The sequence below is a fragment of the Stereum hirsutum genome (assembly GCF_000264905.1).
Source record: "Stereum hirsutum FP-91666 SS1 unplaced genomic scaffold STEHIscaffold_4, whole genome shotgun sequence".
Lineage (NCBI taxonomy): Eukaryota > Fungi > Basidiomycota > Agaricomycetes > Russulales > Stereaceae > Stereum > Stereum hirsutum.
The window spans coordinates 901,455-924,950 of NW_006763134.1; the positions used below are offsets into that span (position 1 = coordinate 901,455).

Consider the following 23,496-nt stretch of genomic DNA (forward strand, 5'->3'; position numbering starts at 1 on the left):
CGTTGCGATTAGTTATGACTTCCGATTGTAATGATAAATTTTTATAAAGCTTTGCATCATCGAGATTGACAGCTAGCAATCATACCGTTGTAAAGACCCTGCTGGCGACGTCTACTGTACACCCGCCATCTTTTTGAGAACCGAAAACTCGTTCTTTCCAGTCGCCTTGCATAAAGCATGGAACCTTGAGGTGGAATCTGACAGCAGGGTGGTGGGACTGTCGAACTCCACGATTTGCCCTTGATCCAATAGCATCACCTACAACTTGGTTCAAAAAAGGCTAGTCAAAGACGGGTGCTATCAAAGACTCACTCGGTTGTAGTCAATAACAGTCCGAAGACGATGTGCGATGGTCAGAATTGTGCTGTCTGCAAATTCTCTGCAATACAGCGTCAGTCAGAGATCATCGGTGCGGACGCGGTGGGCTCACTGTCGTATTGTCCGGCTGATCAACTCATCGGTAGCATAATCAACACTGCAGGCAGAAGGTGAGTTGATTGGAGGTGGAGGGAACATTCAGACAGCCGTACCTCGCCGTAGCCTACATTTACGCCTTGTGAGTGGCGAAATTCACACGAAAACTAAAGATCACACACCTCATCCATAACGAGTACTTTTGTTCGTTTAAGGAGAGCTCTAGCCATGCAGAGAAGTTGTTTCTCTCCAGTAGAGAAATTTTCGCCCGCTTCGGATACTGGCGAGTCCAAGTCTCGGAATACATTGACGTTGATGTCTACGTCTTCTTCTCCTGTCGCTTCGCCGGATGGAAGAAGATGCACGCGGCGCAGAGCATCGAACTGCCGCAATTGTATCAGTGGTCCATTGATGAAACATGAATCGGCTGTAGTATAGGTTACGCACAATCTGTGCGTCCTCGTACTCATCGAATACGTCCAAGGTTGATCGAACAGTGCCACTCAGGATAGTCGGATCCTCTGGATGTGAAGTTGAGTAAGAACATTATGGCATGTATCAAATATGGACCTACGGGGGATGATAGTGAGACGACTCCGCAGGTCTGTTAATCCAACTCCAGAGATGTCTACTCCGTCCACCAGAATACTTCCTTCGGTCGCCTCGACGAAGCGGAAAAACGACAACGCTAGAGTACTCTTCCCTGAGCCTGTTCTGCCTAGAATGCCAACCTATAGTCGCTCGTTAATGAGAGCTTCGTTGTTCAAAGCTCAAGTGCGACGTACCTTCTCACCGGGTTTGATGGAGAAGTTGAGGTGGTGAAGGACATTAGGCAGCTCAGGCTGTACAAAGCAATGGCTTCAGAAGCAGGTTGACAACAGTTGTAAAGACGTAACTCACAGCATATCGGATGACAAGATCTTTGCACTTGATCGCTCCCTTTTCGGGCCAAGAGGGCGCCGGACGGGGCTCGATGAACTCAGGAGGTTCGAGCGGGAGCTCAGAATACTCTTTGATTCGTTCCAACGCGACCTGACAAGGAGTGTAAGGCTATATTTAGAAGTAATAGGGACCATAGCTTACCATGGACTGCTCCAAGCTCACGAATCTTCGAACCTAGATTGTACAGTGAGTAATTTGCTATATTCTCGAACGCGTCGTGTATACCGCACCAAGAATAGAATCTAATGAAAAGAGAAAATCAGAATCGATCCACATTGTTACAGGTCTGTAGAACGCACATCATTTGTTACCGTCGAAGCAAACGCAAGAGCGAAGCCAGCCAGTGAGGCGTCTATTCTCGGGGTCATGATTGCAACAATGCCTGTAAGACCCAAAATCGCTGCCGATAGGAGGTTGAATCGGACAGAGAGCCAGCGATTCACACCCCACATCCAGTAATAAGGATTTGTGTTCGTATCGACACATCGAAGCATGTCACGCAAGAACTTGGACGAAGCACCTATGCGGAGGAATGAGTTTATCTTCGCTGCGGAAAAAGGATGGCAACAAACCGAAGGCCCGAAGAATGGTTACACCGGCGATGGTTTCGCCATACATGGAGTACAATGGTGATCTAGTAACAGAATCTATTGAGATGTTGGATTAGAATACTTCAGACTACAGGTATCGAAAACCTCACCTAATCTTCTCATGTCTCGAGACGTTTGTCCATACACCTGAACGAACAATGATTAGATATTTCAACATGAAGACATCTTGCCCCCATAGTCATACCTTCGCGGCTAAACAGATAGCAATACGGCATCAGTCATATTGCCTACAATTAGCGGAGAAAGCGAACAAAGTCACCATTCCAGTAGACCGACCCCAACACGACAGCACCGATAAGGAAAGGTAATCCGCCGACGACACTTATGGTCAACAGTGTCGTAAACGCAGACAGCCCATAAATGACGCTGCGCCCGAAGTTATCTGACAGATTACTGTCGATACCTACCCACCGAAAAACAAATAAGTCAAGATCAATGGATGGAGTGAAAGGAACAATACTCACCCTCGAAGTCCTTCCCAAACCTGTTCAGAACACGGCCCCTTGACTGCGTATCATGGAAGCGGATATTGGCAAACAAGACGGTCTCCAGGAGTCCTACGCGTCGATACCAATGTTTAGTTACGATGAAGCTGAGAATAAACCGACGTGAAAGGGAAGGCAGGGGATCTGGAGAGCCCGATCACATACGTTTGTATAGAACCCTTGATGCGTGGATGGACCCGTTGTCTGAGGATACGGGCATCAGTCTATTGCACGGATCGCGGTTCGGAACGGACTGATGATGATGAGATGGTAGGTACTCACACAGCACGAACCAGCGGAGTGTCGTGACGACAAGACCTGCGGGAAATGATAAATAATCATGAATCAAGAATGGTGAAGTGTTGTCCGGTTGTGACGTACCAACAGCTGTGATCTATAGGGAATCAAGGACGTAGGTGACATCTCAGCAAATACCGAATGAAAAGCAAGCTTGGGAGGACTTACAGCAGCATAAACACAGATGTAAAACATGGGGGTCCTAGGCGTATGTCCATTCTCATCCGCTGATCCGGACCATATCCTGTGTCAGGCAATGATCAAAGAAAGTCACAACCGTCAACGCCACAACTGTCAGATGAGCCCAGAAATCAAAAAGCTTGGCGTGAAACCCGTACGCACCTCAACCAACCGTTTTCCGCGACAGGGCTCAACGCACTTACAACCATCGCGAGTACGAACATAATCCAATACCAATGTGTCCCACAGGCATTCACATACGTCAGCCACACATCTTTACTAACCCTGCCCACCGCCCTCGTCTCGTCTTCCACCAGTTTCCTCGCCTTCTTCTTCTCGATCTTTGCCACCACGGCTCCTCCTTCCGTCCCAACCGCTGTGGACTCTATCTCGGAAGCAGGAACCGTGCTTGCAATCTCGCCCTCACCAGACCCAGATCCTTCAGTCGATTCAGCTGAATACGATTCTTTCTCTTTCTCGGTCTCTTCTGGGGGCATGTCTTCTTCGATCGTGTGAGGATCCTCCTTTTTCTCATCAGCAGCGTCTCCAGCATCAGACTGAAGAAGCGTCGAGACGACGCCTGAGGTGCGGAAACCGTCTCGGTCACCCGAATATAGCACTCGGCCGTTGTCCAATGCCACAATGAAGTCTGCACCCGGCTCGACTAGCATGACATGGTGAGAGACGAGGATAACGGTACGGCCACGCATGAGTTCTCCCTTTAAGCATTCTTGGTAGAGGTGCTGGGCGGTGTGGGCATCGACTAGGGGGATGACGAAAGAGAGGTGAGGATATCGCAGTATTAAGGTACGGTTGTAAGACATACCGGCCGAAAGAACATCGTCTAGCAGTAAGATGGAGGCACGAGAATACACTGCACGAGCCAAGGAGACTCGCGCTTTCTGGCCACCTGACAAGTTTACCTAGAGGGAAGTTAGGTGTATCGTCCGTTTGAGACTGGGAAGTACAGGCGGCACGTACACCACGTTCACCGATCTCTGCCTCGTCACCATCCTCCAAAATCTTCAGGTCATTCGTCAACGCACAAACTTCGAGCGTCTTTTCGTATCTCTCCTCGTCGTAAGGTAAGTTGAATAGGATATTTTCTACCAAATATCCGAACATCAATGTTAATCTAATTCTGGAGAGAACCCGAGGCGACTTACCCTTTATCGACGCATTTCTCAACCAAGCACTCTGTGACGCTTAGTTAGCACAAGAGGAAGAAACTCGACCCTCGAAAATAAAAGCTCACCTGCGGCACATAAGCACAGACACCCTCAACAACCCACTCCTCATCGTCTCTCGGCATCTGACCCGCAAACTTCGCAATCGCATCCGGCGGGGTCCTCGGACACAATACCTGTCCGGTCAAGAAATCTGCCTCACCCAGTAACGCAAGCAAAAGCAACGTTTTACCACTCCCCAACTTCCCGCAGACCAACGACAACTGTCCCTTCGGAAACACCAAATTCAAATCCATCAGTACGAACTTGTTCTTCGGAGTTGCAGACAAGGAGCCTGCTACACTTCCTGGCCGGGACCCGCCTCGAGTTGTGCTACCGCTGTTGAGACCTCGGGTACGGTCTTGTGGCCAAGTGATAGTGGCACCTTGGAAGGCAATGGGAGGCAAATCGGTGCCGAGGGGTGGGACGGGTGCTACCTCGACGCCATGGAGATACTTCTCGATGCGGCGGAGGGAGACAAGAGATTGAAGCATATTAATAAGGGTTTCGGGAAGGGCGTTGAGCGCGAATTTCATTTCGGAGAAGACTATGCGCGTCGTAAAAAGAGAGTAAAACCAATATTCGTACGAGACAGGGAAACAGCATTGACATACCAGCGATCTGAACAAGATGCAGAGCGAACGAATGTGAGTAATTGGATGGAAACAGCATGAAGAGATGAAACAAAGTATCAAGAACACGCACAGAAGTAAACGCGATCGAGGGTGTAAGGTTCTGTTGCCTCATCACAGCGAAATGGAAGAACGCGACGAGCGTTACGACCAAAGGCGACGCAGTCCTATTGATAGGTTGTCCTGTCAGATCAAAATCAAGGTAGCTAGGTCTAGCGCATACCAAATCGTATTCCACAACGTCTTGGAAATCGAAACATGCGGTCAATGCAAAGCCAAGACGAGGCCAAAGTGAACACAACTATACCTCGATAGTGAAGTTCAGCTTTTGGTACTTGAGCTCCTTCTCTCGGATTTTGAGCACGCGCTGTTCGAAACTCCGCTCCCATGCCATAAACTATAGTGAAATCACTTCAGTCTACCAACTTCCTTCTTGCCATTACTTTTGAAGTCACGTACCTTCAACATCCGGATGGCTCCCAGAATCTACACGATCATGACGATGAGCACAATATGACTTGTCGACGAGCATCAAACGGGCTGAGCAAGTGAGAGAGCACACACCTCATTCATTAAGCTGACCCTCTCGTCCCTCGCCTTCATCAGATTATCCTGCGCTCCAACGACAATTTTTCCCGCTAGGTGATTCAGCGGCAAGAACAAGCAAGTCATCGCGAGCCCAATGAATGCCGAGACACCAAGTAGTTGATACAAGAATATCGTCCCAATAGCGATTTCAATGGGGGAATCTGTACATACAAGAATGGAAGAATAAACGGTAAATATCCAAAACGATCGACGAGGAGAGGAGGGTAGACTGACCGATGAGCGTGAAGAAGTGCCACGAGAACTCGCTAACCCGATCTACGTCTGTCGTCATGAGCGTCATGATCTGCGCCTTACTCGAGAAATCTGCCTCGTCATCTTTCTCTTTCTTTCCCTCCTCTACACCCGACACGCCTGAGTCAGTGGAAGTGGCTTGTTGGTGGTGTGGCGCTGGCGTAGAGTTTTTGGTATCTGCGGAGGACTCGCCCGAGGCGGATGAAGACGCGACGTCCTTCCGAACTAGTGTCTTGGCGAAGAGAATGGTGTTGAGTTGAACCCGGATACGAACTTGAAGGGTCGTGGTCGAGAGGGACCAAAGCTGACCGGAAACTAGAAAGAGACCTTGTGTTAGATTCCGAAGATGTTGGTGAAGCAGGAGGTACTAACGAATGTGAACAATCGCGGTTGCCACAAACAGGCCAATAGAATAGAACCACCCCCAGGACGTATTCTTCCTTTGCGGGTCGTTTTCCAGATACAATACTACCTTCCTCAAGAAATAAGCCGGAGCGTAGAAGAGCATTGCGGTCACAGCCGCAAGCGCGACCTGAACCGTCAGAGCGTGTCGATTGACGTGCAGCACCCTCCATGCCAATTCCCATCCCTGTCCAACGCGGGGAGTCCAACCGAGAAAGCCGCGCAGTTTGACGGTTCGGATAGTGGAGCGCATGGCAGCGAAGATGGATGTGGCGCGCATGTTACCTGGGACAATAGGAAGGTCACCTATGTCAAGGGAGGCGGCGGTGTTGCCGAGCATCACTACCTTGGTGGTGTAGGAGAACAGGAGATAATCCCACACTGAGGCACCTATACACGAACTTGAGTACGCAAAATGATGCTCCGAGAGACGATTCGGCCTACCTGTAACTCCACAGACATTGTCATAAGACTGGTTCGTGATTGACGCGACAGTCTTCTCAGAGTAGATGAGTTCCTTCGGATAGTGAAGAGCAGGCCCCAATGGCGTCGTGATGGCCAGCGCACAAGATACACCGTAGAAAACGATGACAGCATAGTATAGCCCCTTGACCGTCATATCTTCCAGTTCGGCGGATATAGAAATAGGTTCGTTCGGGACCAGAGCAGATATGGCTAGCGGAGCGAAGGCCATGAATGTTAATCCCGAAAGGTGGATCATGTAGTCGGAATGGAAGTGTGGCGAGTCGTGGTATAATGCACGGACCGAGACCGAGGTGATGTAGATGGCAACCAGAACGTGGAGCACAAGGATTGCGATGTCCTGACGCGCATCAAGCGCAATTGACCAACCCAAGGCGATGGTCTCCAAAGCAAGTGTGATAATGAGAAATAGAGACAGCAGCATCTTCCGGAAGCGTGTCTGAGCAGAATTACGCCACAAAAGCTTAGCGAAAGTAGAATCTGACCACGACAAAAGTTACGACGTACTTGTGCCCAGAAGGACTCTTCGTCAATTGGTTCACCATCCTTGACGTCTGCAGGCGTGGTCACCTCGAACGGATCACGCTCATAAATTCCACCACCCTCGCCGTCAACGTACACGGGAAGCTTGATTTTTCCTTCCTTTGACCGCCGTATCCAGAGGAACAATGCACTGAAGGCGGCACAGACTGCGAGGACAATGACGATAGGGAGTTGGTATTTTGGCATGCTTTAGGGTCGGATGTCAATGACGATCAGAAATACACAGATTTATATTATAACATACCTTGCAGGAAGTGACCCAGCGGGCAGACGATTGTCGTCGTCGTCGTCGTCGTCGTCGTCGTCAGGAATTTCCAGTAAATAACAGGGACAATTCCGACTGTGCAGTAGCGCCGCCGTTGACGTCGGAAGCAGGAGACGGCAATAACAATATTTCCTCGCGCGCAGGGAACGGGCTCGGCGGCTCCTGCTTCCGTTCATCGCGTGGCGCTTGCGTGGCGCGAACTGAACATGTTCGAAAACAGATAAGACAATTACGTAAGTTACTAACCTGCACGCCCACGGCGTACTCATGTGCTTGCCCACTTCGCACGACTCTCGACAGCTCTCGACAGCGGTCCCTCAGCTAGCGATATCATGTCCATATCCTACTCCTGAGTGTCGTAATTTATGGAGCCTCTCAGTCCCGAATTGTCCAGATATATGATAGTTCGCGTTTGGGCCAGTCACGTACACTTTCCGATGGAGTCGACCAGCGGTGGCGGTTGAGGACCTGCTGAACACTGTAGCTCATCATGCAAGTACTCATCCCTCAAGAGCTCAAGCCACCCAGGTCTTTTGGTTGGGTCTCTTCCCTATGGCCGTGTCTCCGATCATACAGCCAGCAGTCTGCAGATGTTTCGCCTGATCCCCGCCCAAATGTCTCAAATGGCTTCTCATCGGGGCTGGTGGTCTCGAACTTCACACAGATGCTCTCAATTCTTGGCTTCTTCCCTACTGAAGACTCTGTTTACAACCATTGGTATACCTTTGTCTTATAACGGCGGGCGAGTGAACCCACCCGTCTTAGTTTCGTATATAAACTTTGGCGCGCACACTAGCACAACCCTCACCCGCCTTTCCTTTTCTCTTCGGTCCTCATACCTTGAGAGCTACTATCCTGTCCTTGACACCGCATACGTTCTCTGCTTTAATTCTTTTACGATGAATCGTCTAAAGCCTACGAAGTATACCGCTCGCTATCCTCGATGGATGGTCGGCAAACCGCTCCTCATCGCTTCATCCGCTCTTGCCTCCCTGGGTGATGCTATGTTTGGCTACAGTCAAGGCATCATGGCCTCGAACGCAGTTCAACCAGGCTTTCTAAAGACAATCTTCGGGGCGGATGTTACATTGGAGGATATCCGTGCCAGTAACACGGGTATAGATCCATGGGTCTTCGGTGCGTCCCTCTCCACAACCTACCTCTGCCCGTAAGCTCACATCATGGACTTGCTCAGCTATCACCGTTTCCTGCCTCAACATCACCGCCTTCTTCGCCTCTCTCGGCTCGGCATATGTCTGTGATATTCTCGGACGCCGCACGTCTGTCCGCCTTGGCGCCATCGTCTACTTCATCTCCGCCCTGATCCAGGTCTTCGCCAACGGTCTCCCGGCCCTGCTCATCGGTCGCTGCATCCAAGGTGTCGCAGTCGGTGTCCTGTCCATGACAGTGCCCATCCTCCAATGCGAGATCGCTCCTGGCCACGCCCGCGGCCTTTTCGTCTCCATCGAGTACCTCTGCCTCAACCTAGGCTACGTCCTTTCGGCATGGGTTGGCTACGGCTTCTTCTTCGCCATGCCTAGCTCGATCTCGTGGCGCGGTCCCTATATTCTTCAAGCCGCGCTCGCCGTCATCCTCTTCCTCTGGACCTTCATCCTTCCCGAGACGCCACGTTGGCTTATCAGGAACGGGTTCGCCGCAGATGGAAAGCAGGCTTTGGCTGACCTCCATGGCACGGGAGATATTACGGACCCGGAAATCGAGAAGAGTTTCAAGGAGATCACAGAGGCCATTCAGTACGAGGAATGTCTTGGACAAGCCACATGGAAGCAGCTCTTCACGCAGTACACTCGTCGAACCGTCGTCGGCATCACCTGCCAGATGTTCGCCCAGCTCAACGGTATCAACGCCATTCTCTACTTCCTCCCGGACAATCTCTCCCGCGCTGGTTTCTCCGTCGACCGCGCCCTCCTCTACTCCGGTGCCTGCGCCCTCGTCTACGCCAGTGGCACGCTTCCCACCATGGCCCTCATCGACAAACTCGGCCGTCGCAAGTTCCTCCTCTTCGGCTCCGTCGCCCTCCTCGCCTCACTTTCTGCCGCCGGTGGTGTCCAGTTCTACTCGAACTCCCTTCCCGTAGGCGATGCTAGGATGGGTGCCGCTCATGGCTTCTTTGTCTGTGCTTGTGTCTACCTGTTCTTCTTCGGCGCCACATGGGGCCCTGCACCTTGGTTACTTGGGGCTGAAGTCTTCCCTATCCGCGCGCGTGCTAAGGGCATGGCCTTGTCCACCGCCTCCAACTGGGCCAGCAACTTCCTCATCGCTTTCATCTCGCCGCCTCTTTTCAAGTCCATCGGTGGTGGCTACTACTTCATTCTCGCAGGTTTCTGTGGTGTCTGTAAGTTTACCGTCCACTCCCCGCACAGCGCTCCCAAAAACTGAATATAATGTAGCGTTCTTCGTTGTCTACTTCCTCTACCCCGAGACCGCGTTCCTCACCCTCGAGCAGCTGGGTGAGGTCTTCAAAGACAACATTCCCGAGAGCGAGAAGGAGTGCCGTCTCGTCGTCGACGAATCTATGGATGCTGGTGCTATCTCCGAGGGTAGGAGAGGGTCGGATACGACGGTTGTTGGGGATGCGGAATCGAAGGATGGAGTGGAGAAGGTTATCGACGAGAGGGTCGAGGTCGTTGAGGATGTTAGTCTTGAGTGATGGGCCATGAAAAGATCTTCTCGCTAGTCTCTGGCCCCTTTGGGATGGACCGTATTTGATGTCTTCTATACCGAGTGTCCATAGTGTTCTTACTGTCTCACTACGTGCACATTATTTAATGGTCTCGTGCTCAAGCTTTGTCATATATTTGGATTTTTCTTGCTGTGTTGCTCACTGCACTACAAATCTTAGCTCGATCTTGTGTGGGCGAGTTGAAAAATTATGCGTGGCTTGATCAAGAACATTTCAAACTCCGATAGTAGCCGGTCTCTGACCCTGTGGCGTCCGATCTCAGGTTTCCTTCCCTCCAAACCGCTCTTGATGCAAACGCACAAATGCCTGCATATTCAGGTTCTCTTCCTGACTTGGCCTACATTGCCGCACCCATGATAAACCAATCCGACCTGCCCTTCCGTCTTCTCGCCCGCTCGCATGGCGCCACACTCGCCTATACTCAAATGCTTATCCCAGAACGCATCCTCAACGACCAAGAATACCTCGAATTCCACCAGAGAGAGCTGGGTATGCAAGTCGAGAGGCCGGTAGTTGTTCAAGTGTGTGGGAATGAAGTGGAGAGTGTGGTTCAGGCTGCGAAGAAGATGGTTGGGCTTTGTGACGGGGTTGGTGAGTTCGTCTCGTCCAACGTCATTATCATCTCTGCGTAGACAGGAATTCGTCACAATAAGTTGCGCCTCAGGCCTGGAGAGCGAAGACGTGATGTTTTTCGTCAGCAGACCAAACAGCTCGAAAATGTCACATATATAGAGGTATCTTCCGCGACTTCGGGTGGCTGTTCTCCTACCTCGTCCCGCTGCTGCTGGCTTTCTCGATTTACGCTGCTCAATGGACCGCAATGTGGCGCTGGTTTTGCCATCAGGCCACTCATCTTTTGTCGCGCAAATCACGAACTTCTAATGCATAAATTCTGGGGTCTGACTGATTCTCGGGAAGCTGTCTAGACTTAAACCTTGGTTGTCCTCAAGAAGCTGCTCGCGAAGGCCATTACGGAGCCTACTTACTCGGACAAAAAGATTGGCCACTGGTCGAATCCCTAGGTCAGTCCCATTCAGTCCATCTACTATTTATGTCTCCTCTGACTCACATCTACTCAGCCAGTCTCCTCCCTTGTACAGTCACTTCCCATTCCCGTATCCACTAAGCTGCGGCTTTGTCAACCCACCCCTTCGACTGTCACTTTGGCCAAACGCCTAGAGCATGCCGGCTCCTCCTGGATAACGCTTCATGCGCGCCATTCTTCGGCACGCCGCAGACGCCAAGGTGCGGCCGATTTGGAGCAGGTGAGGATATTGAAAGAGGCTGTCTCCATTCCGGTGGTCAGTAATGGGAACGTGAGGACCTGGGATGATGTGGTAAAGAATGAGGAGCTTACTGGGGCAGATGGGATTATGGTGGGAGAAACGTTACTCGGAAATCCTTGGTATGTTTCTCATAACTTTCTATGGAACAGAACTGCAGGGCAAATCTGATGGCCGTGGCTCAGTCTGTTCGAAGGAATGGTTCCAGATCCCGTACAAATTTCTCTCGAATACCTGTCCATCTGCCGTGATCATCCAAACACGGCGACGCTAGAGACCATACAAACACATATACGGCACTTCGTCGACTTCCAGTGGTAAGCGTTGTAGTTCACTGATTCACATTGACAGTTGCTCACCGAACACACACGGGTGTAGTGGTCGCCGGCCTTGGTTCTCAAAGTTTCGACATGCTCTCATGCAATGCAAGACGCTGGACGATATTGAAGATCTGTTAAGAAGACGAGTTCAACGCTGGCGAGGTGCTGCTGCTGCCTCGTTAGAAGACGATAACACGCTAGATCACAGTGAAGATGACGGCAAAGAGAGCAGAAAAACAACTGACGTCGACGTTGATGTCGAAGAGGTCATGTCTCTATTCGGGCCGTCAATGTCATGATTGTTGACCACATATGCTTTACTTGATGCCATGGGCGTTCCATTGTTCGCTGGCACAGGAAATCTCTGCGGTTTGCTTTATTTATCTGTTCGGGCAAGATGGGCATATCCACATCCAAACCTGCGTGTTCCCAGTTTCCATTTGGATAATGGGGATCGCTATGTCATGCTCTTACTCTGCAGTTCACGGCCACCGATTCCTGCCGGGTGGACGCGTCAGTTCATTTCTTCCGTTGTGCGTACGCCGATCCACCCTAGTTCCAGCACAGCGGCTATTTGGAGCTACTGTCCGATTGAACGTTCAACTATAATATCACGGCGAAGTTGAGGTCTTCGTCGCACTCTTGTATTGCACTCTGTCCTTTCATACAGTCGCCTCTCACAATGACTTCTCCAAAGTATCCCACTCGTCAGCTCGGGGCTAATGGTCCATACGTCAGCGCTATTGGTCTTGGCGCCATGGGTATGTGCATGTTTTATCTAGGGCCACGGTGTGTTGTACTGATACTATATTCGACTGTGGCTTTCCAGGAATTGGGGCATACTATGGCGAGACCGACTATGATGAAACGTTCAAGATGCTTACATACGCCTGCGACAATGGCGTCACTTTCTGGGATACTGCAGATATCTATGGCTCGAGTATGCACACTTCTATTTCCAGTCGCGATAGCGCCTCAGAAGCTGAAAGGAGTATGATGTTTATCTTTCCAGGTGAAGAGACCCTGGGAAAATGGTTTGCATCCACTGGGCGTCGCTCAGAAATATTCCTCGCCTCAAAGTTCGGCGCTTCAGGTATGCGAGATGAGTCTGAGCGTCCGGAGGCTCCCAACGAAAACGGCATCCCGCCTCCTAATTCCAAACCCTCCTACATCCTTCGTCAACTCCAACGTTCTCTCAGTCTCCTCCAGACAGATCATATCGACCTTTACTACCAACACCGTCCCGATCCCCATGTCCCGGTCGAAGTGGTCCTTGAGACCTTGCGTCCGGCCTTTGAGGATGGGAGGATCAGGTGGTTTGGGATAAGCGAATGTAGTGTGGATGTTGTGAGACGGGCGAAGGCGGTGAAGGGACTTGGAGAGAAGTTTATTTGTGTGCAGATGGAGTATGGACCGTTCGAGCTTGTGCATGAGAGGAGCGGCCTGCTTGCAGAGGTTGAAAAGCTGGGCGTGGGTGTGGTCGCGTATAGCCCTCTTGGCCGTGGGCTCATCACTGGGAAGTCGGTACACCTTTCTTTCTGCTATTCCACTCCCATGGCTCTGACTTCGATACCCATATCCTCTCCTTACAATTAGGTTCCGCTCTCGCGCCGATTTCGAAAAAGGGGACCTCCGACTTCTCCTCCCCCGTTTCGATGAAGCGAACTTCCCAGCCAACGTCAGGCTTGCCGACCAAATGAAGAACTTGGCCACAAAGTACAACGCTACATCTGCCCAGCTGGCCCTTGCATGGATTCTTGCGGAACATCCTGGTTGTGCGTTCTTTTGCTCTACTCGCTCGTCATGCCTTTCACCGTTACCGAATTAAATCCTGGCTGACTCTTTACGTACTGCAGACATACCCATTCCTGGCAGCCGCACCATTGAGCGTCTACGCGAGAACATGGAGAGCGCAAACCTTGCGACGAAGTTGTCTCCTGAGGATATTCGAGAGATCAGGGACTGGGTGGACAAGGCCGATGTGCAGGGCAGCAGATACCCCTCCTTTTTCCAGAGGTCCAACGAATGTGGCAAGCTAGAAGACTGGAGGGGTGAGTGATTTGTGGAGACGGCAGACCGAATTCCAATGCTGCTGGTGTGCTTTGTATCTCGTGGCCAGGTGTCCAAACTTTCCTACCGATAAAACGAATGCCTTTGTGGCCAGTTAGGACGTCAAGTCGTCCTTCCGATGACCCTCGCCGATAAAGTCATATTCCTTGGTCGTGGTGGTAGAGTGACAGGAATGCTGAGGGGTGCATGGCGTCTTGTACTCTCATCTTCGCGACTACACTAGGACAAGGTCGACTCTCACATGCACTCCTCATCTCGTTTGAGGGAAAACCGCCAATCCCGCACGTCTGTCTCTGCCGTCTCTGCTGTGATTATCCGAACACGAAGACGCTGCCGACTATTCAAGCACACACGTATGCACGACAACTGCCGGGTCGACACATCATCTCATGTGTACGCCGATCCACCCTAGCTCCGAGTTCGGCATCCGCTCTCGCGACTGTGATCCAGGAGAGAAGGAAGGGCACAGTGTGGGTCACTTGGAGTTATAAAAGTATAGCGACAGTCAGATCATCTATCCTTCCTACGCAGTTCAGGCTTGAATCTTCTGGACTAATGACTTTCCCCACTCGCCAGCTTGGAGCCAATGGCCCATTCGTCAGTGCGATCGGTCTCGGTGCCATGGGCACGTAGCTATGTTCAATCAAGGTCATGCGCTACACTGACAGCGGGTCTCTCTTGGTTATGACGCTGCAGGTATTGGGGAGTGCTATGGCAAGACCGACTATGACGAGGCCTTCAAGATGCTCACGTATGCCTGTGACAACGGCGTTACATTCTGGGATACCGCAGACATCTACGGATCGAGTATGTGCACTTCTCCTCCAGAGGGTTATGCCACCCCAGTAGCTGAAAAACGTGTCACGTTTGTCTTCCTAGGTGAAGAGACTCTGGGAAAATGGTTCGCATCCACTGGCCGCCGCTCCGAAATATTTCTTGCTTCGAAATTTGGTGCTGCAGACATGCGAGATGAATCGGAGCGTCCAGAGGCTCCCAACGAGAACGGCTTACCACCTCCTAATTCCAAACCCTCCTACATTCTTCGCCAACTCCAACGTTCTCTCAGTCTCCTCCAAACAGACCATATTGACCTTTACTACCAACACCGTCCCGATCCGCAAGTTCCCATTGAAGTGGTCCTTGAGGCCTTGCGCCCGGCCTTTGAGGATGGGAGGATCAGGTGGTTTGGGATGAGCGAGTGTAGCCTGGATGTCGTTAGGAGAGCTAAAGCCGTGGATGAATTGGGGAAGAAGGTGATTTGTGTGCAGATGGAGTACGGCCCTTTCGAGCTCGTGCATGAGAGGAGCGGCTTGCTCGCTGAGGTGGAAAAGTTGGCTGTGGGTGTGGTTGCATACAGCCCTCTGAACCGTGGTCTCATTACCGGGAAGTCAGTCGATCCGTCTTTTCTGCTCTTCTTTTTGTACTGTGGATCTGATTTCAGCGTCCGTCTTTGTGTCCTTTTGTTAGGTTCCGCTCCCGGGCAGACTTTGAAGAGGGAGATCACCGACTTCGCCTCCCTCGTTTCAGCGAGGCCAACTTCCCAGCAAACGTAAAGCTTGTCGACCACATGAAGTCAATGGCGGCAAAGTATAATGCCACGTCTGCTCAGCTGGCCCTCGCCTGGATCCTCGCGGAGCATCCTGGTTGTGCGTTCTTTTGCTCTGCATACTTGTCACATCTTTTGCTAAATTTCTTCTCGCTGGTCTCGCACATATATTGACTGCAGACATCCCGATCCCTGGAAGCCGTGCGATCGAGCGCCTACGCGAGAATATGCAGAGCGCGTATCTTGCGGCGAAGTTATCCCCCGAGGATATTCGAGAGATTAGGGAATGGGTGGATAAGGCTGATGTGCAGGGCGACAGATACCCTGTTATCTTCCAGAGGCCCAACGAATGCGGCAAGCTAGAAGACTGGAAAGGGGAGTACTAGTACGTGTACACAAATTGTAATGCTCATACAAGTGCTTAGTTCGCACTTTCCGGGGATGGACCTACCAGTAGTGAACGTAGACTGTCTAAAAGCGTAGAGATATATGATCTCCTTCTGCTACAACGATAAGTACTAGGTGACGCCAAAATATCCAAAGGTTGATAGACTCAAGGCCACTCTGTGACTCAATCTATGGAAATTGCCCCTCTCAGTGCAGCATCCTGTCTCAGTACTGCACCGTTGATCATCTCGTTTTCGAAGATATGAGCTACAAATCTTCCAAACTCGGTCGGCTTCCCAGGACGCACCGGCCACTCACCACATTTGGTCGACTCCTTCACAAATGCATCATTGATTGGGGTGACTACGGTCATATTATGGTCCAGGTTAGCATTCCTGGACTACTTCCTTCTGAAGAAAACAATACGTACGAAAGACGCCTGGGGCTATGGCGTTCACACGAATCCCGTAGCGTGCTAGGTCTCGAGCCATCGGCAGAACCATCGAAGATATTGCACCTGCAGGACACCCCATTAGCATAGAGCTACATGTCCGAGGTCGGAAAGGTCAAGCGAACATACCTTTCGTGGCACTGTACCCAACTGATCCACTCTGGCCGTCCGTACTCGTGTATGAAGACATAAGCACAATGGCGCCTGTCTCGCCTGGCGAGATCCAAATTATGCTATATCAATTTCAAAAGTCAAAAGGAACTGGAGGCAGACCAGCGTACCCTGCGTTGTGTTGTTCTGCTCTTGTGTGACGATTCTCTGTGATACTTGTTGTGCCACATTAAACGTCCCCAAGATATTTACATCCAAAAGTTTCTTGAGAGCGCCGATGTCCTGTACTCCGTATGGTGCTGAATATTCGGGAAGTGCGGCAGTCTGCAGGCAATACCGTCAATGCATTTCCGCTGCGAGTTGGGTTATCATATCAGGAGGAACGCACCAATCCTACACTCATGATGCCGGCGCATAGCACGGCTCCAGATAATCTAGGGAAAACTAGAGAGGCCTGATGAAGCGCTTCATCCACTGACACCTGAATGAATTGGTCAGCCATACGAGAGGCTTGGAAGGATGAACTAACTGAATCGGTGACGTCGACTTTGCCTGGAAAAACAACTCGGTTCGGATATTCCGCCTGCAAGGCAGATCTGTCCACACGATGTTGAGCGGATGCATTTCATTATCGAATAATTACAGTTCTCACCCAGAAGCTTCGTTCAGATCTAGTATCTGGCGAAGATCATGAGATCGTGGCGCTTTGGCTTCTATGATTGTCTCGTCTTACCACTACATTTGCCCCTCCATCGAGCAGGACTTCTACAGCTCCTTTACCAAGACCACTTGCTCTGGATAGGTCAAGAATCAGCCGACCGAGATGTTACCAGCACGATAACAAGATGCTCACCCTCCCGACACGACAAAAGTATTTCCTGAGATTTGGACCATGATGTACCTGTAGAGCCTTCGTCGAGGTAGAGTCCAAGAGCGAAAACACTCCAGCAAACCTACGATCAACTTTATTGAAAGCCATGGAGGGCGCATGAAAGGATGTGCGGAGGTCATGTCGAAGACTTAGAGCTATGTTCGGTGGTCCTCAACGGCCGCAGAGCAGCGGGCGCCCACCCACTACTACTTAACACGCAGACTCTGCCAACGAGCTTGGATTTAGGTCCATTATTGGTGGTTGTAGGCCGTGATACGTACCCACTGGAGAGTTATATGTGAACTCACCTAAGCCTCTCCATACACTTGTATGCAGCCCTATAGTGTTCGTTACAACTTCAACTTTCAAGAGCCATAGCAATTGATGACGTCAGAATTCACCGCCGATTGGGACACGAAAAGTCCGGCAATTTCCGCATCGGCGTTAAGAGTGGCGTTCGTTGCGTCCTGTTGCCCACAATCATCTTGTGAACAACGCTATACTTCAAATCACCTTTCACGGCTCTTCTGAAAGCCTAGACTGACAGGCACCGCTACTTGGCAACAAATCTCATGGTATCTTCGGGCTCTCTGGGCAAGATGATTGCAATCGCTTTGTGTTTTCCTTAGTAGCCTCAGTAAAACTTGAATATTAATGTCCTCTGAAACACGGAATCTCTCTGCACCGCACACTGTTGTTCCTCGGGGTTTGCAAGCCCAAACGATGGCAGATAGGAGGGAATATATCCTAGTCAGAGCTTCTTCTTTTGATTGGATCCACCAGTACTCAGAACCTGCACTGTGTAGGGGCGGCGTTTTCCTATTCGTTGGACTTGTGCAGGTTTTTGTGCAAGGTCTTGTACATGATGGTCTCGCAAAGTACATATCGCAAAAAATTGTTGCACTTTCCCGTGGAAAGTTGGCCAATTGACCCCTCAATCTGATGGGAGTATGTCGTGAGCCCACTGGCGGACGAGCCCTGCCCATGGCGCAGTAAGGAAGGATAAGGACGATTTGGATGTAATGCATGATCCGCCTCCTAAAGGAAGGCTTCTTCTTCATACCCTTATAGTGTACTATGATACATGCATAAACGAATATGCTGTGTTCTATCTTCTGCTTATGCTTATGTGCTTATCTTACACCATGCTCACTGTACAGTGCTACATGAGTGGGTTCGATACTTGCTGTCAGATCGAAAGTCCGGGTTTCTGTGTCAATCATACCGTCACAACCCCCTTGTTTGTTGACATACTACTACGGATATATGGAGCGCGAAGGATCCAATAAATATTTGCAAGATCTCACAAAGAGTAGCCTGTATTTGTTCGGTCTCATCTCGCCCCCGAACGCCACAAAAGCGGAAACACCTCCCCGATTTTCTGATGCGTTTTTCGGTGGGAAAACCTAATCGGCCCCGTAAACAGCGATGCGATTGGCACCGATGAGTGCAAACGAGAGTATTTGACGCTCACTTTACTCCATTTAGGTAGCCAAGACGAGCGCCTCCAGGCGGCCACTCTGTTATGCGCTGCCAGCGATCAGTAACATTAGCAGAACGCTAAGAATGGAAAGTACCAAGAGCGCATCGTGATCATGGCTTGTGTCTGTAAATGCTTCAGACATTCAAGGACTCATTCCCGAATTGTTCCCTGAGTCGTTAAGCACTGTAGTAGGATAAACCCATATTTTCCCTTTCTGTTGTGTCAACACTGGTCGCCACTGCATACACCAAGAAAGGAGCCCAACCTACATACGGTAACGTAAGGTAAGGAAACTTCAGAGCGCGAAAAGGGGTGAAAAGCCGCAGCTGTTGCCCCTCTACTCGCCATCCCGGTCACGGATGGCGTCAGTGCTCATCTCCTTCCGGAAAGAAACCTACATGCCGTGACCACAGAGCCCTGCATGAATCGAGTGGAACAATCGTTGATCATATAGAATTGCCTAGGATGTACTAGTAGTATGTGATGTGGTTCTCAATTGTAAGTGTGTCAAGACAAAGTCCGAGGAGAAGCGTGATGGAAAGGAAGAGCAACATTCATAATGCACATAACGTGGCCATCAAGACCCGAGTATTGGAATGAAGCATATTAGTGAAGCGTGCGATAATGAGCATCCCCCAACGTCGATACTCAGGGATGTTGGTAATTACATGGGCAGGGTGCAGACTTTCTAATGCAAACATGGACATATTATCCAAATACAACCAAAAAAGGGGGAGAAAAAGAATGGAGACAACCTCACTGAACGCGCTCGTTTCGATGCCCTGCATCCATCATATGCCTCTCTAGGGTCGTCTGCGACGAGAAAAACCGACCACACTGCCTGCACGTCCACTCGCACTCCTGTCCATGCTTCCCAACCTCATGCCTCAACCTATCGTGCTTGCGCGAGAAGCACTCGCCACATCCCGCAACGCCACAAACAAATGATTTCCGCTGCTGCTTAGCGCGAGTATGAGTCTCCATGTGAACCTTGCGGGTATACTTTCGCGTAAACCGTAGCGTACATCCTGGTTCGAGACAAGGGAATGGACGAGAAGTGGAGCCCGGGACGCCTGAACCCTGTGTCTGTTCTTCGGTGAGAGTTGACGCGGGTGATGCTGGTAGTGGGCTGTCGTCGACGTCAGAGTGAGAGTGATTGATGTTTTCCTGATCAGGAGAGGGTTCGGGAATTGTAGGAAGAGTCGCCATGGTGTCTGGGGTGGATTGACACGACGTTGATGTAGATGGAATTGGCGAGGAGGTCTCAGTAAGGGGTGGCGTTGGGAAAAGTGCATCCATGATCGCTTGGCCATCATCGACATGTGGCGAAATGATTGATGACATGTCCTTTCCTGTAATATCTGCTACAAATCATCTAAGCTAAATCGCGCGCTACAGATGCATGCGAAACTCACCATCATATGGGGGCATCCGCTCTGCAAATAATAAATTGTTAGGATGAAAATGGTAGTCAAGATACTCGGAATCGTCACTCACGAGTCATGTCGAACTGTGATGGCCATAGCATATTCGACTGTGATGACGCAAGTTCGCAGAACAGAGTATCCGTCATGTCGATGTCCGCAATGTTTTGGTCGAACCACTGGTTCCCCGACAGAGCGCCCAGGTTTGATTGAGAGAAGTTCGAGAGATCGGTAGCTTGCCCATATCCAGAGCCAAATGAGAAAGTCGATGGATCGAAAGGCATCGTTCCGGGAGCAACATCTGACTGTGGCATTGGAAGTTGTTGTGCAGGTTCTAACAGGTATAACTTGCATTAGCGGGCGAGCAAACTTGAAAAACGTAAGTTTGGACTCACCTGGGTCCGTAGTTGAAGGGGTTAGTACAGACGAAGTCGAGCTGAAAGGCACGTCATCTTCGGCCCATATATCAAGGCAAAGAGTGCCTGTAGCATCGGCGGTTCCGTTGAAGTGTAGTTTCAGGTTGCTTTGGAGTCGTCCCGAAGAAGACGAGGATGAAGCAACTGATGGTAGGATAGGTTGCATGTTGAGTGTTAAACGTCCGTCCGTCCCGAGCCGGACCGACATGCGCAGGCGAACCATCTCTTCGATTGGGAGAGTCAATGACATGTTAAGACGATGGTAGGAAGTGAGAGTAAGGAAGAGGAAACGCAACTCCAGAGCAGACGCGCGGACGTGAGAAGTGGAAGGTGATGAAGTGATTGACACGATCTATAAGTAGTACTTGGCTGCTTAGTGAGCACTTCAGAACGGCGTATCAGGAATGTCAAGCGCGAGCACCGATCTCTCGACCGACAAGAAGGAGCGCTGGCCAAGGTAAAGATATATGATAGGTACGCGAGGTGAGGGGAGAACAAGTGGTCGTAGTCGTGTACAACTGCATAAGGAAGGCCGCAGTGTGGCGAGGAGGCCAGCATCAAGGCACAGCCGCCGTTTGAACTCGGTTCATCCCCAAGTCCATGCGCAAAAAGTCCCTTATTTCGTTCCGATTGTGCTTTCACACGCAGGCTTCTTATTCCCTCACGCCGAAGTACCTCCCATCACTGTGACTTCTACGTAAAGTAAGGCCGATGTAGGAACGATAGTACGGATTCCTGGAGAAAAGTGGCCCATACATGATAGTCGGACATAATCAGTACAACAACAGGACAATATATACTTAGTACTCGAGACAAGGGACATATACAGGAGGATGTTACTAGAGTAACTTGGAGAAACCGTCATCTCCTCATATGGTTGTCATACGAAATTTAGCCGCTTCAAGATGACCATGTCTTGTGCTCCACAGGCGGACCTTGCATTCTCGGTTTCGAGTCCATGGTCGAGTCCAACTGGGCACGTTCATTGTACACTACGATATTTCGAGGTACTGTTTGTTATAAGCTCCTCCGGGTCAACTCTTGCGAAGGGATATCGCGACTGAGATCTCCAATATCTCATCGACGTGTGGAATCGAACAACCTGAGCAGCATATCACAGATCCAGGTCGTCGGTGCGTATGTCCAGCGACCTATTGGGTCGAAGTCAGGACTGTCAGCGGCAAGCCTTCCATTGGAGGGCACTTGATGGCGCAACCAGACCGAGGGAAATCGTGTCTGAAGCGATCGCCGTGTGTACCTTCAGCCTTCAACGCTGTGCCCAAGAGACACTCGCGATCGTATTCGTAAGGCGGGATGTTCTGCTCGCACGCCTTCTACATTGATCATTGCTTTGATCCTATCAATGGCGAGCGGAGGCTGTCTCTCACTTGAATGTACACTGCTGAAATGGTGTTCGTGCAAAACCGTAGACATTGCAGCATTCTCTTCGTGGTGGAGCAAAATAATTGAACAACTCGGCTTTTTGAGTGTCTAAGCTGACCTATATGCACGGTTTTTGCATGAGTTCTATCTGAAGCTGCATGAGATGGTCGAAAAGCCAAGGTACTGTGATCACCCGGGTGTTAGCCAAGGAATCTACCTGCGGGCCGTACAGCGGTATGAAAGAGTGATTGCCCGGATCCGAGGCAACAGTACGCGCATGTTGCATCCTAAATCGGCATTTTCTTGCACCGTTGGATATGAGGGCGACAAACGTGTTATCACGGCCTGATTGACTCGTCTAAAACATGCCGAACTGTGATTTGGCCAGCTCTTTTGATTAATCCGTTAAGAAACCATCGTTGGCTTAACATTTTGACCCAGTGCCACCCCTACTACCATTCCGTGAGATGGTCCTGGCATGTAATACCAAATATCTCGCACCGGTCGCGTCTCGCCGACAAGAATGCTCAGGCTAACCACCGCCATATGAGAACGACCCTCGTACAACGGAGGCCGGCAGCAGTGAGTGCATGGTCAATGATGGAAGGCAGAAACGGGGCACCCACAACCATCAAGACCTGCGCAAGTAAAGAGAGATACCCGCGGCATCGATGGAAAATACAAGTCAAAAGGAGAAATCCGTCCCAAAGGCCGTTATCCATCTTCTGCGAGATATACGACTACAGACTTGTGCAGCGCTACGAGCCTCGGAAGTTTCAACAGCAACAAGCCATAGGTGGTACAAGATTCCCCACAACATTTGGTCGATTCGACGAAATGTTGCGCACTCTGCGCGTGCCAGACAAAAATGTATCCACAATGCGTCAAGTCGTACAATTAAGATGCAGCGCTAAGCAAAGAAGCCCTAAATAGGACCCGCAGATGCTATAAACTGAACACCGTTCGTTCCCTGCGCCGATCAGTTCGATGTGACGGCGTAGCGCTGTCGGGTAGACAAGAATAGACAATGGCCCATCATCTATACTCAAAACATCAGCATTTCAAAACGAGACGGATGACACTTTGAATAGCCCCCAGTATCTCCAACCACATATGAGTTCATAAAAGAAGGTGCGAGGAGATAATCGTCACCATTCACTTGTGGCACGTCGTTCCTACCGAACTCCGACCATGATCAAGCCTTCAAGAGCTATGAAATTGGCTTTACTGGACCAGCAGTGTGAGTGCAAAAACAAAAGACGGTTCAATTGCAGAGCCGTGAGCTGGCGCAAACGCTCAGGATGTCCTGCGATGACAGCAGAGCTACATCACGGTCGATATGAGTAACGTTAGAGTGAGTTCGGGCGGTGTCGCCATCGAGAAACGACGCTGTTTTAAGTCGGACGGTGCATACCGCCGATGAGAGCGCAGCACATTTGTGATAGGCGATAATGAATGTATTTCGGCTCACGAAGTATGGGCGTATCTGGTCTTCCGGAGGGCGATACGACTTCAGAGTCGAGGACAGAAAGGTGTTGAATTGAATATTGTTTTCTCGGAAACTTGGCAAATCTCCGACTCGGATATTCCCGAGTTTGGCGTGATCTGCGCCACAATGGCGCAGGTTCAGAACCAGTATCATGGCTCCGAATGACAGACTAAGTATCCAACACTTGGATCCTATTCAGGCTATATTCGAGTCAACATATCCCTGTGGGTGTCCGGGT

The 23,496-nt window shown here is 50.5% G+C and overlaps 6 protein-coding genes across 6 annotated transcripts; 4 read left to right on the top strand and 2 right to left on the bottom strand.

Moving 5' to 3' along the window:
• Nucleotides 1-27: 27 nt before the first annotated feature.
• STEHIDRAFT_145704 (ATP-binding cassette transporter) lies at nucleotides 28-7,416 on the bottom strand. Its single transcript, XM_007301780.1, has 36 exons — nucleotides 7,300-7,416; nucleotides 7,020-7,242; nucleotides 6,474-6,951; nucleotides 6,000-6,419; nucleotides 5,610-5,942; nucleotides 5,352-5,536; nucleotides 5,247-5,273; nucleotides 5,095-5,184; nucleotides 5,011-5,030; nucleotides 4,861-4,954; nucleotides 4,770-4,776; nucleotides 4,185-4,702; nucleotides 4,096-4,126; nucleotides 3,911-4,035; nucleotides 3,756-3,852; nucleotides 3,092-3,692; nucleotides 2,918-2,993; nucleotides 2,834-2,846; nucleotides 2,735-2,770; nucleotides 2,618-2,656; nucleotides 2,432-2,524; nucleotides 2,227-2,370; nucleotides 2,152-2,159; nucleotides 2,057-2,093; nucleotides 1,929-2,003; nucleotides 1,656-1,876; nucleotides 1,498-1,530; nucleotides 1,315-1,446; nucleotides 1,200-1,256; nucleotides 989-1,145; nucleotides 862-935; nucleotides 597-797; nucleotides 531-541; nucleotides 431-475; nucleotides 313-379; nucleotides 28-258 (listed from the first exon to the last, which is right to left on the bottom strand). Exons 2-36 carry the CDS (start codon nucleotides 7,239-7,241, stop codon nucleotides 112-114), a joined length of 4,914 nt encoding a protein of 1,637 aa, XP_007301842.1. The 5' UTR covers nucleotide 7,242; nucleotides 7,300-7,416; the 3' UTR covers nucleotides 28-111.
• An 803-nt stretch (nucleotides 7,417-8,219) lies between these two features.
• Nucleotides 8,220-9,991, top strand: STEHIDRAFT_52619 (general substrate transporter; the record flags this gene model as incomplete). Its single annotated transcript, XM_007301437.1, has 3 exons — nucleotides 8,220-8,436; nucleotides 8,516-9,670; nucleotides 9,732-9,991. 3 exons carry the CDS (start codon nucleotides 8,220-8,222, stop codon nucleotides 9,989-9,991), a joined length of 1,632 nt encoding a protein of 543 aa, XP_007301499.1.
• Nucleotides 9,992-10,377: 386 nt separating this feature from the next.
• STEHIDRAFT_129488 (FMN-linked oxidoreductase) lies at nucleotides 10,378-11,628 on the top strand (the record flags this gene model as incomplete). The annotated part of the gene is made up of 4 exons (XM_007301781.1): nucleotides 10,378-10,615; nucleotides 10,951-11,046; nucleotides 11,108-11,429; nucleotides 11,493-11,628. The coding sequence occupies 4 exons, from the start codon at nucleotides 10,378-10,380 to the stop codon at nucleotides 11,626-11,628; spliced, it is 792 nt and encodes a 263-aa protein (XP_007301843.1).
• Nucleotides 11,629-12,303: 675 nt separating this feature from the next.
• STEHIDRAFT_93873 (Aldo/keto reductase) lies at nucleotides 12,304-13,883 on the top strand. The gene is made up of 5 exons (XM_007301782.1): nucleotides 12,304-12,388; nucleotides 12,457-12,567; nucleotides 12,640-13,147; nucleotides 13,224-13,402; nucleotides 13,484-13,883. The coding sequence occupies exons 1-5, from the start codon at nucleotides 12,310-12,312 to the stop codon at nucleotides 13,684-13,686; spliced, it is 1,080 nt and encodes a 359-aa protein (XP_007301844.1). The 5' UTR covers nucleotides 12,304-12,309; the 3' UTR covers nucleotides 13,687-13,883.
• Nucleotides 13,884-14,245: 362 nt separating this feature from the next.
• STEHIDRAFT_119681 (Aldo/keto reductase) lies at nucleotides 14,246-17,300 on the top strand. Its single transcript, XM_007301783.1, has 13 exons — nucleotides 14,246-14,322; nucleotides 14,394-14,504; nucleotides 14,577-15,084; nucleotides 15,165-15,343; nucleotides 15,424-15,993; nucleotides 16,061-16,147; nucleotides 16,211-16,294; nucleotides 16,363-16,516; nucleotides 16,581-16,673; nucleotides 16,722-16,788; nucleotides 16,845-16,870; nucleotides 16,926-16,986; nucleotides 17,046-17,300. The coding sequence occupies exons 1-5, from the start codon at nucleotides 14,253-14,255 to the stop codon at nucleotides 15,627-15,629; spliced, it is 1,074 nt and encodes a 357-aa protein (XP_007301845.1). The 5' UTR covers nucleotides 14,246-14,252; the 3' UTR covers nucleotides 15,630-15,993; nucleotides 16,061-16,147; nucleotides 16,211-16,294; nucleotides 16,363-16,516; nucleotides 16,581-16,673; nucleotides 16,722-16,788; nucleotides 16,845-16,870; nucleotides 16,926-16,986; nucleotides 17,046-17,300.
• Nucleotides 17,301-18,976: 1,676 nt separating this feature from the next.
• Nucleotides 18,977-20,874, bottom strand: STEHIDRAFT_138053 (uncharacterized protein). The gene is made up of 4 exons (XM_007301784.1): nucleotides 20,366-20,874; nucleotides 20,044-20,304; nucleotides 19,962-19,982; nucleotides 18,977-19,910 (listed from the first exon to the last, which is right to left on the bottom strand). The coding sequence occupies exons 1-4, from the start codon at nucleotides 20,634-20,636 to the stop codon at nucleotides 19,303-19,305; spliced, it is 1,161 nt and encodes a 386-aa protein (XP_007301846.1). The 5' UTR covers nucleotides 20,637-20,874; the 3' UTR covers nucleotides 18,977-19,302.
• Between the last annotated feature and the right edge of the window lie 2,622 nt (nucleotides 20,875-23,496).

Bases quoted from the DNA above. Each gene is read 5' to 3' on its own strand.
- STEHIDRAFT_145704 (XM_007301780.1), bottom strand. From the start codon at position 7,241: ATGCCAAAATACCAACTCCCTATCGTCATTGTCCTCGCAGTCTGTGCC. The intron at 6,952-7,019 runs GTACGTCGTAAC...AATTCTGCTCAG, and splicing joins AAGAGTCCTTCTGGGCACAA to ACACGCTTCCGGAAGATGCT. The intron at 2,657-2,734 runs GTGAGTACCTAC...CCGTATCCTCAG, and splicing joins ACTCCGCTGGTTCGTGCTGT to ACAACGGGTCCATCCACGCA.
- STEHIDRAFT_93873 (XM_007301782.1), top strand. From the start codon at position 12,310: ATGACTTCTCCAAAGTATCCCACTCGTCAGCTCGGGGCTAATGGTCCA. The intron at 13,148-13,223 runs GTCGGTACACCT...CCTTACAATTAG, and splicing joins CGTGGGCTCATCACTGGGAA to GTTCCGCTCTCGCGCCGATT. The intron at 13,403-13,483 runs GTGCGTTCTTTT...TACGTACTGCAG, and splicing joins TCTTGCGGAACATCCTGGTT to ACATACCCATTCCTGGCAGC.
- STEHIDRAFT_119681 (XM_007301783.1), top strand. From the start codon at position 14,253: ATGACTTTCCCCACTCGCCAGCTTGGAGCCAATGGCCCATTCGTCAGT. The intron at 14,323-14,393 runs GCACGTAGCTAT...ATGACGCTGCAG, and splicing joins GATCGGTCTCGGTGCCATGG to GTATTGGGGAGTGCTATGGC. The intron at 14,505-14,576 runs GTATGTGCACTT...TTGTCTTCCTAG, and splicing joins CGCAGACATCTACGGATCGA to GTGAAGAGACTCTGGGAAAA.
- STEHIDRAFT_138053 (XM_007301784.1), bottom strand. From the start codon at position 20,636: ATGTCATTGACTCTCCCAATCGAAGAGATGGTTCGCCTGCGCATGTCG. The intron at 20,305-20,365 runs GTGAGTCCAAAC...TATACCTGTTAG, and splicing joins CCCTTCAACTACGGACCCAG to AACCTGCACAACAACTTCCA. The intron at 19,983-20,043 runs GTGAGTGACGAT...TATTATTTGCAG, and splicing joins ATCACAGTTCGACATGACTC to AGCGGATGCCCCCATATGAT.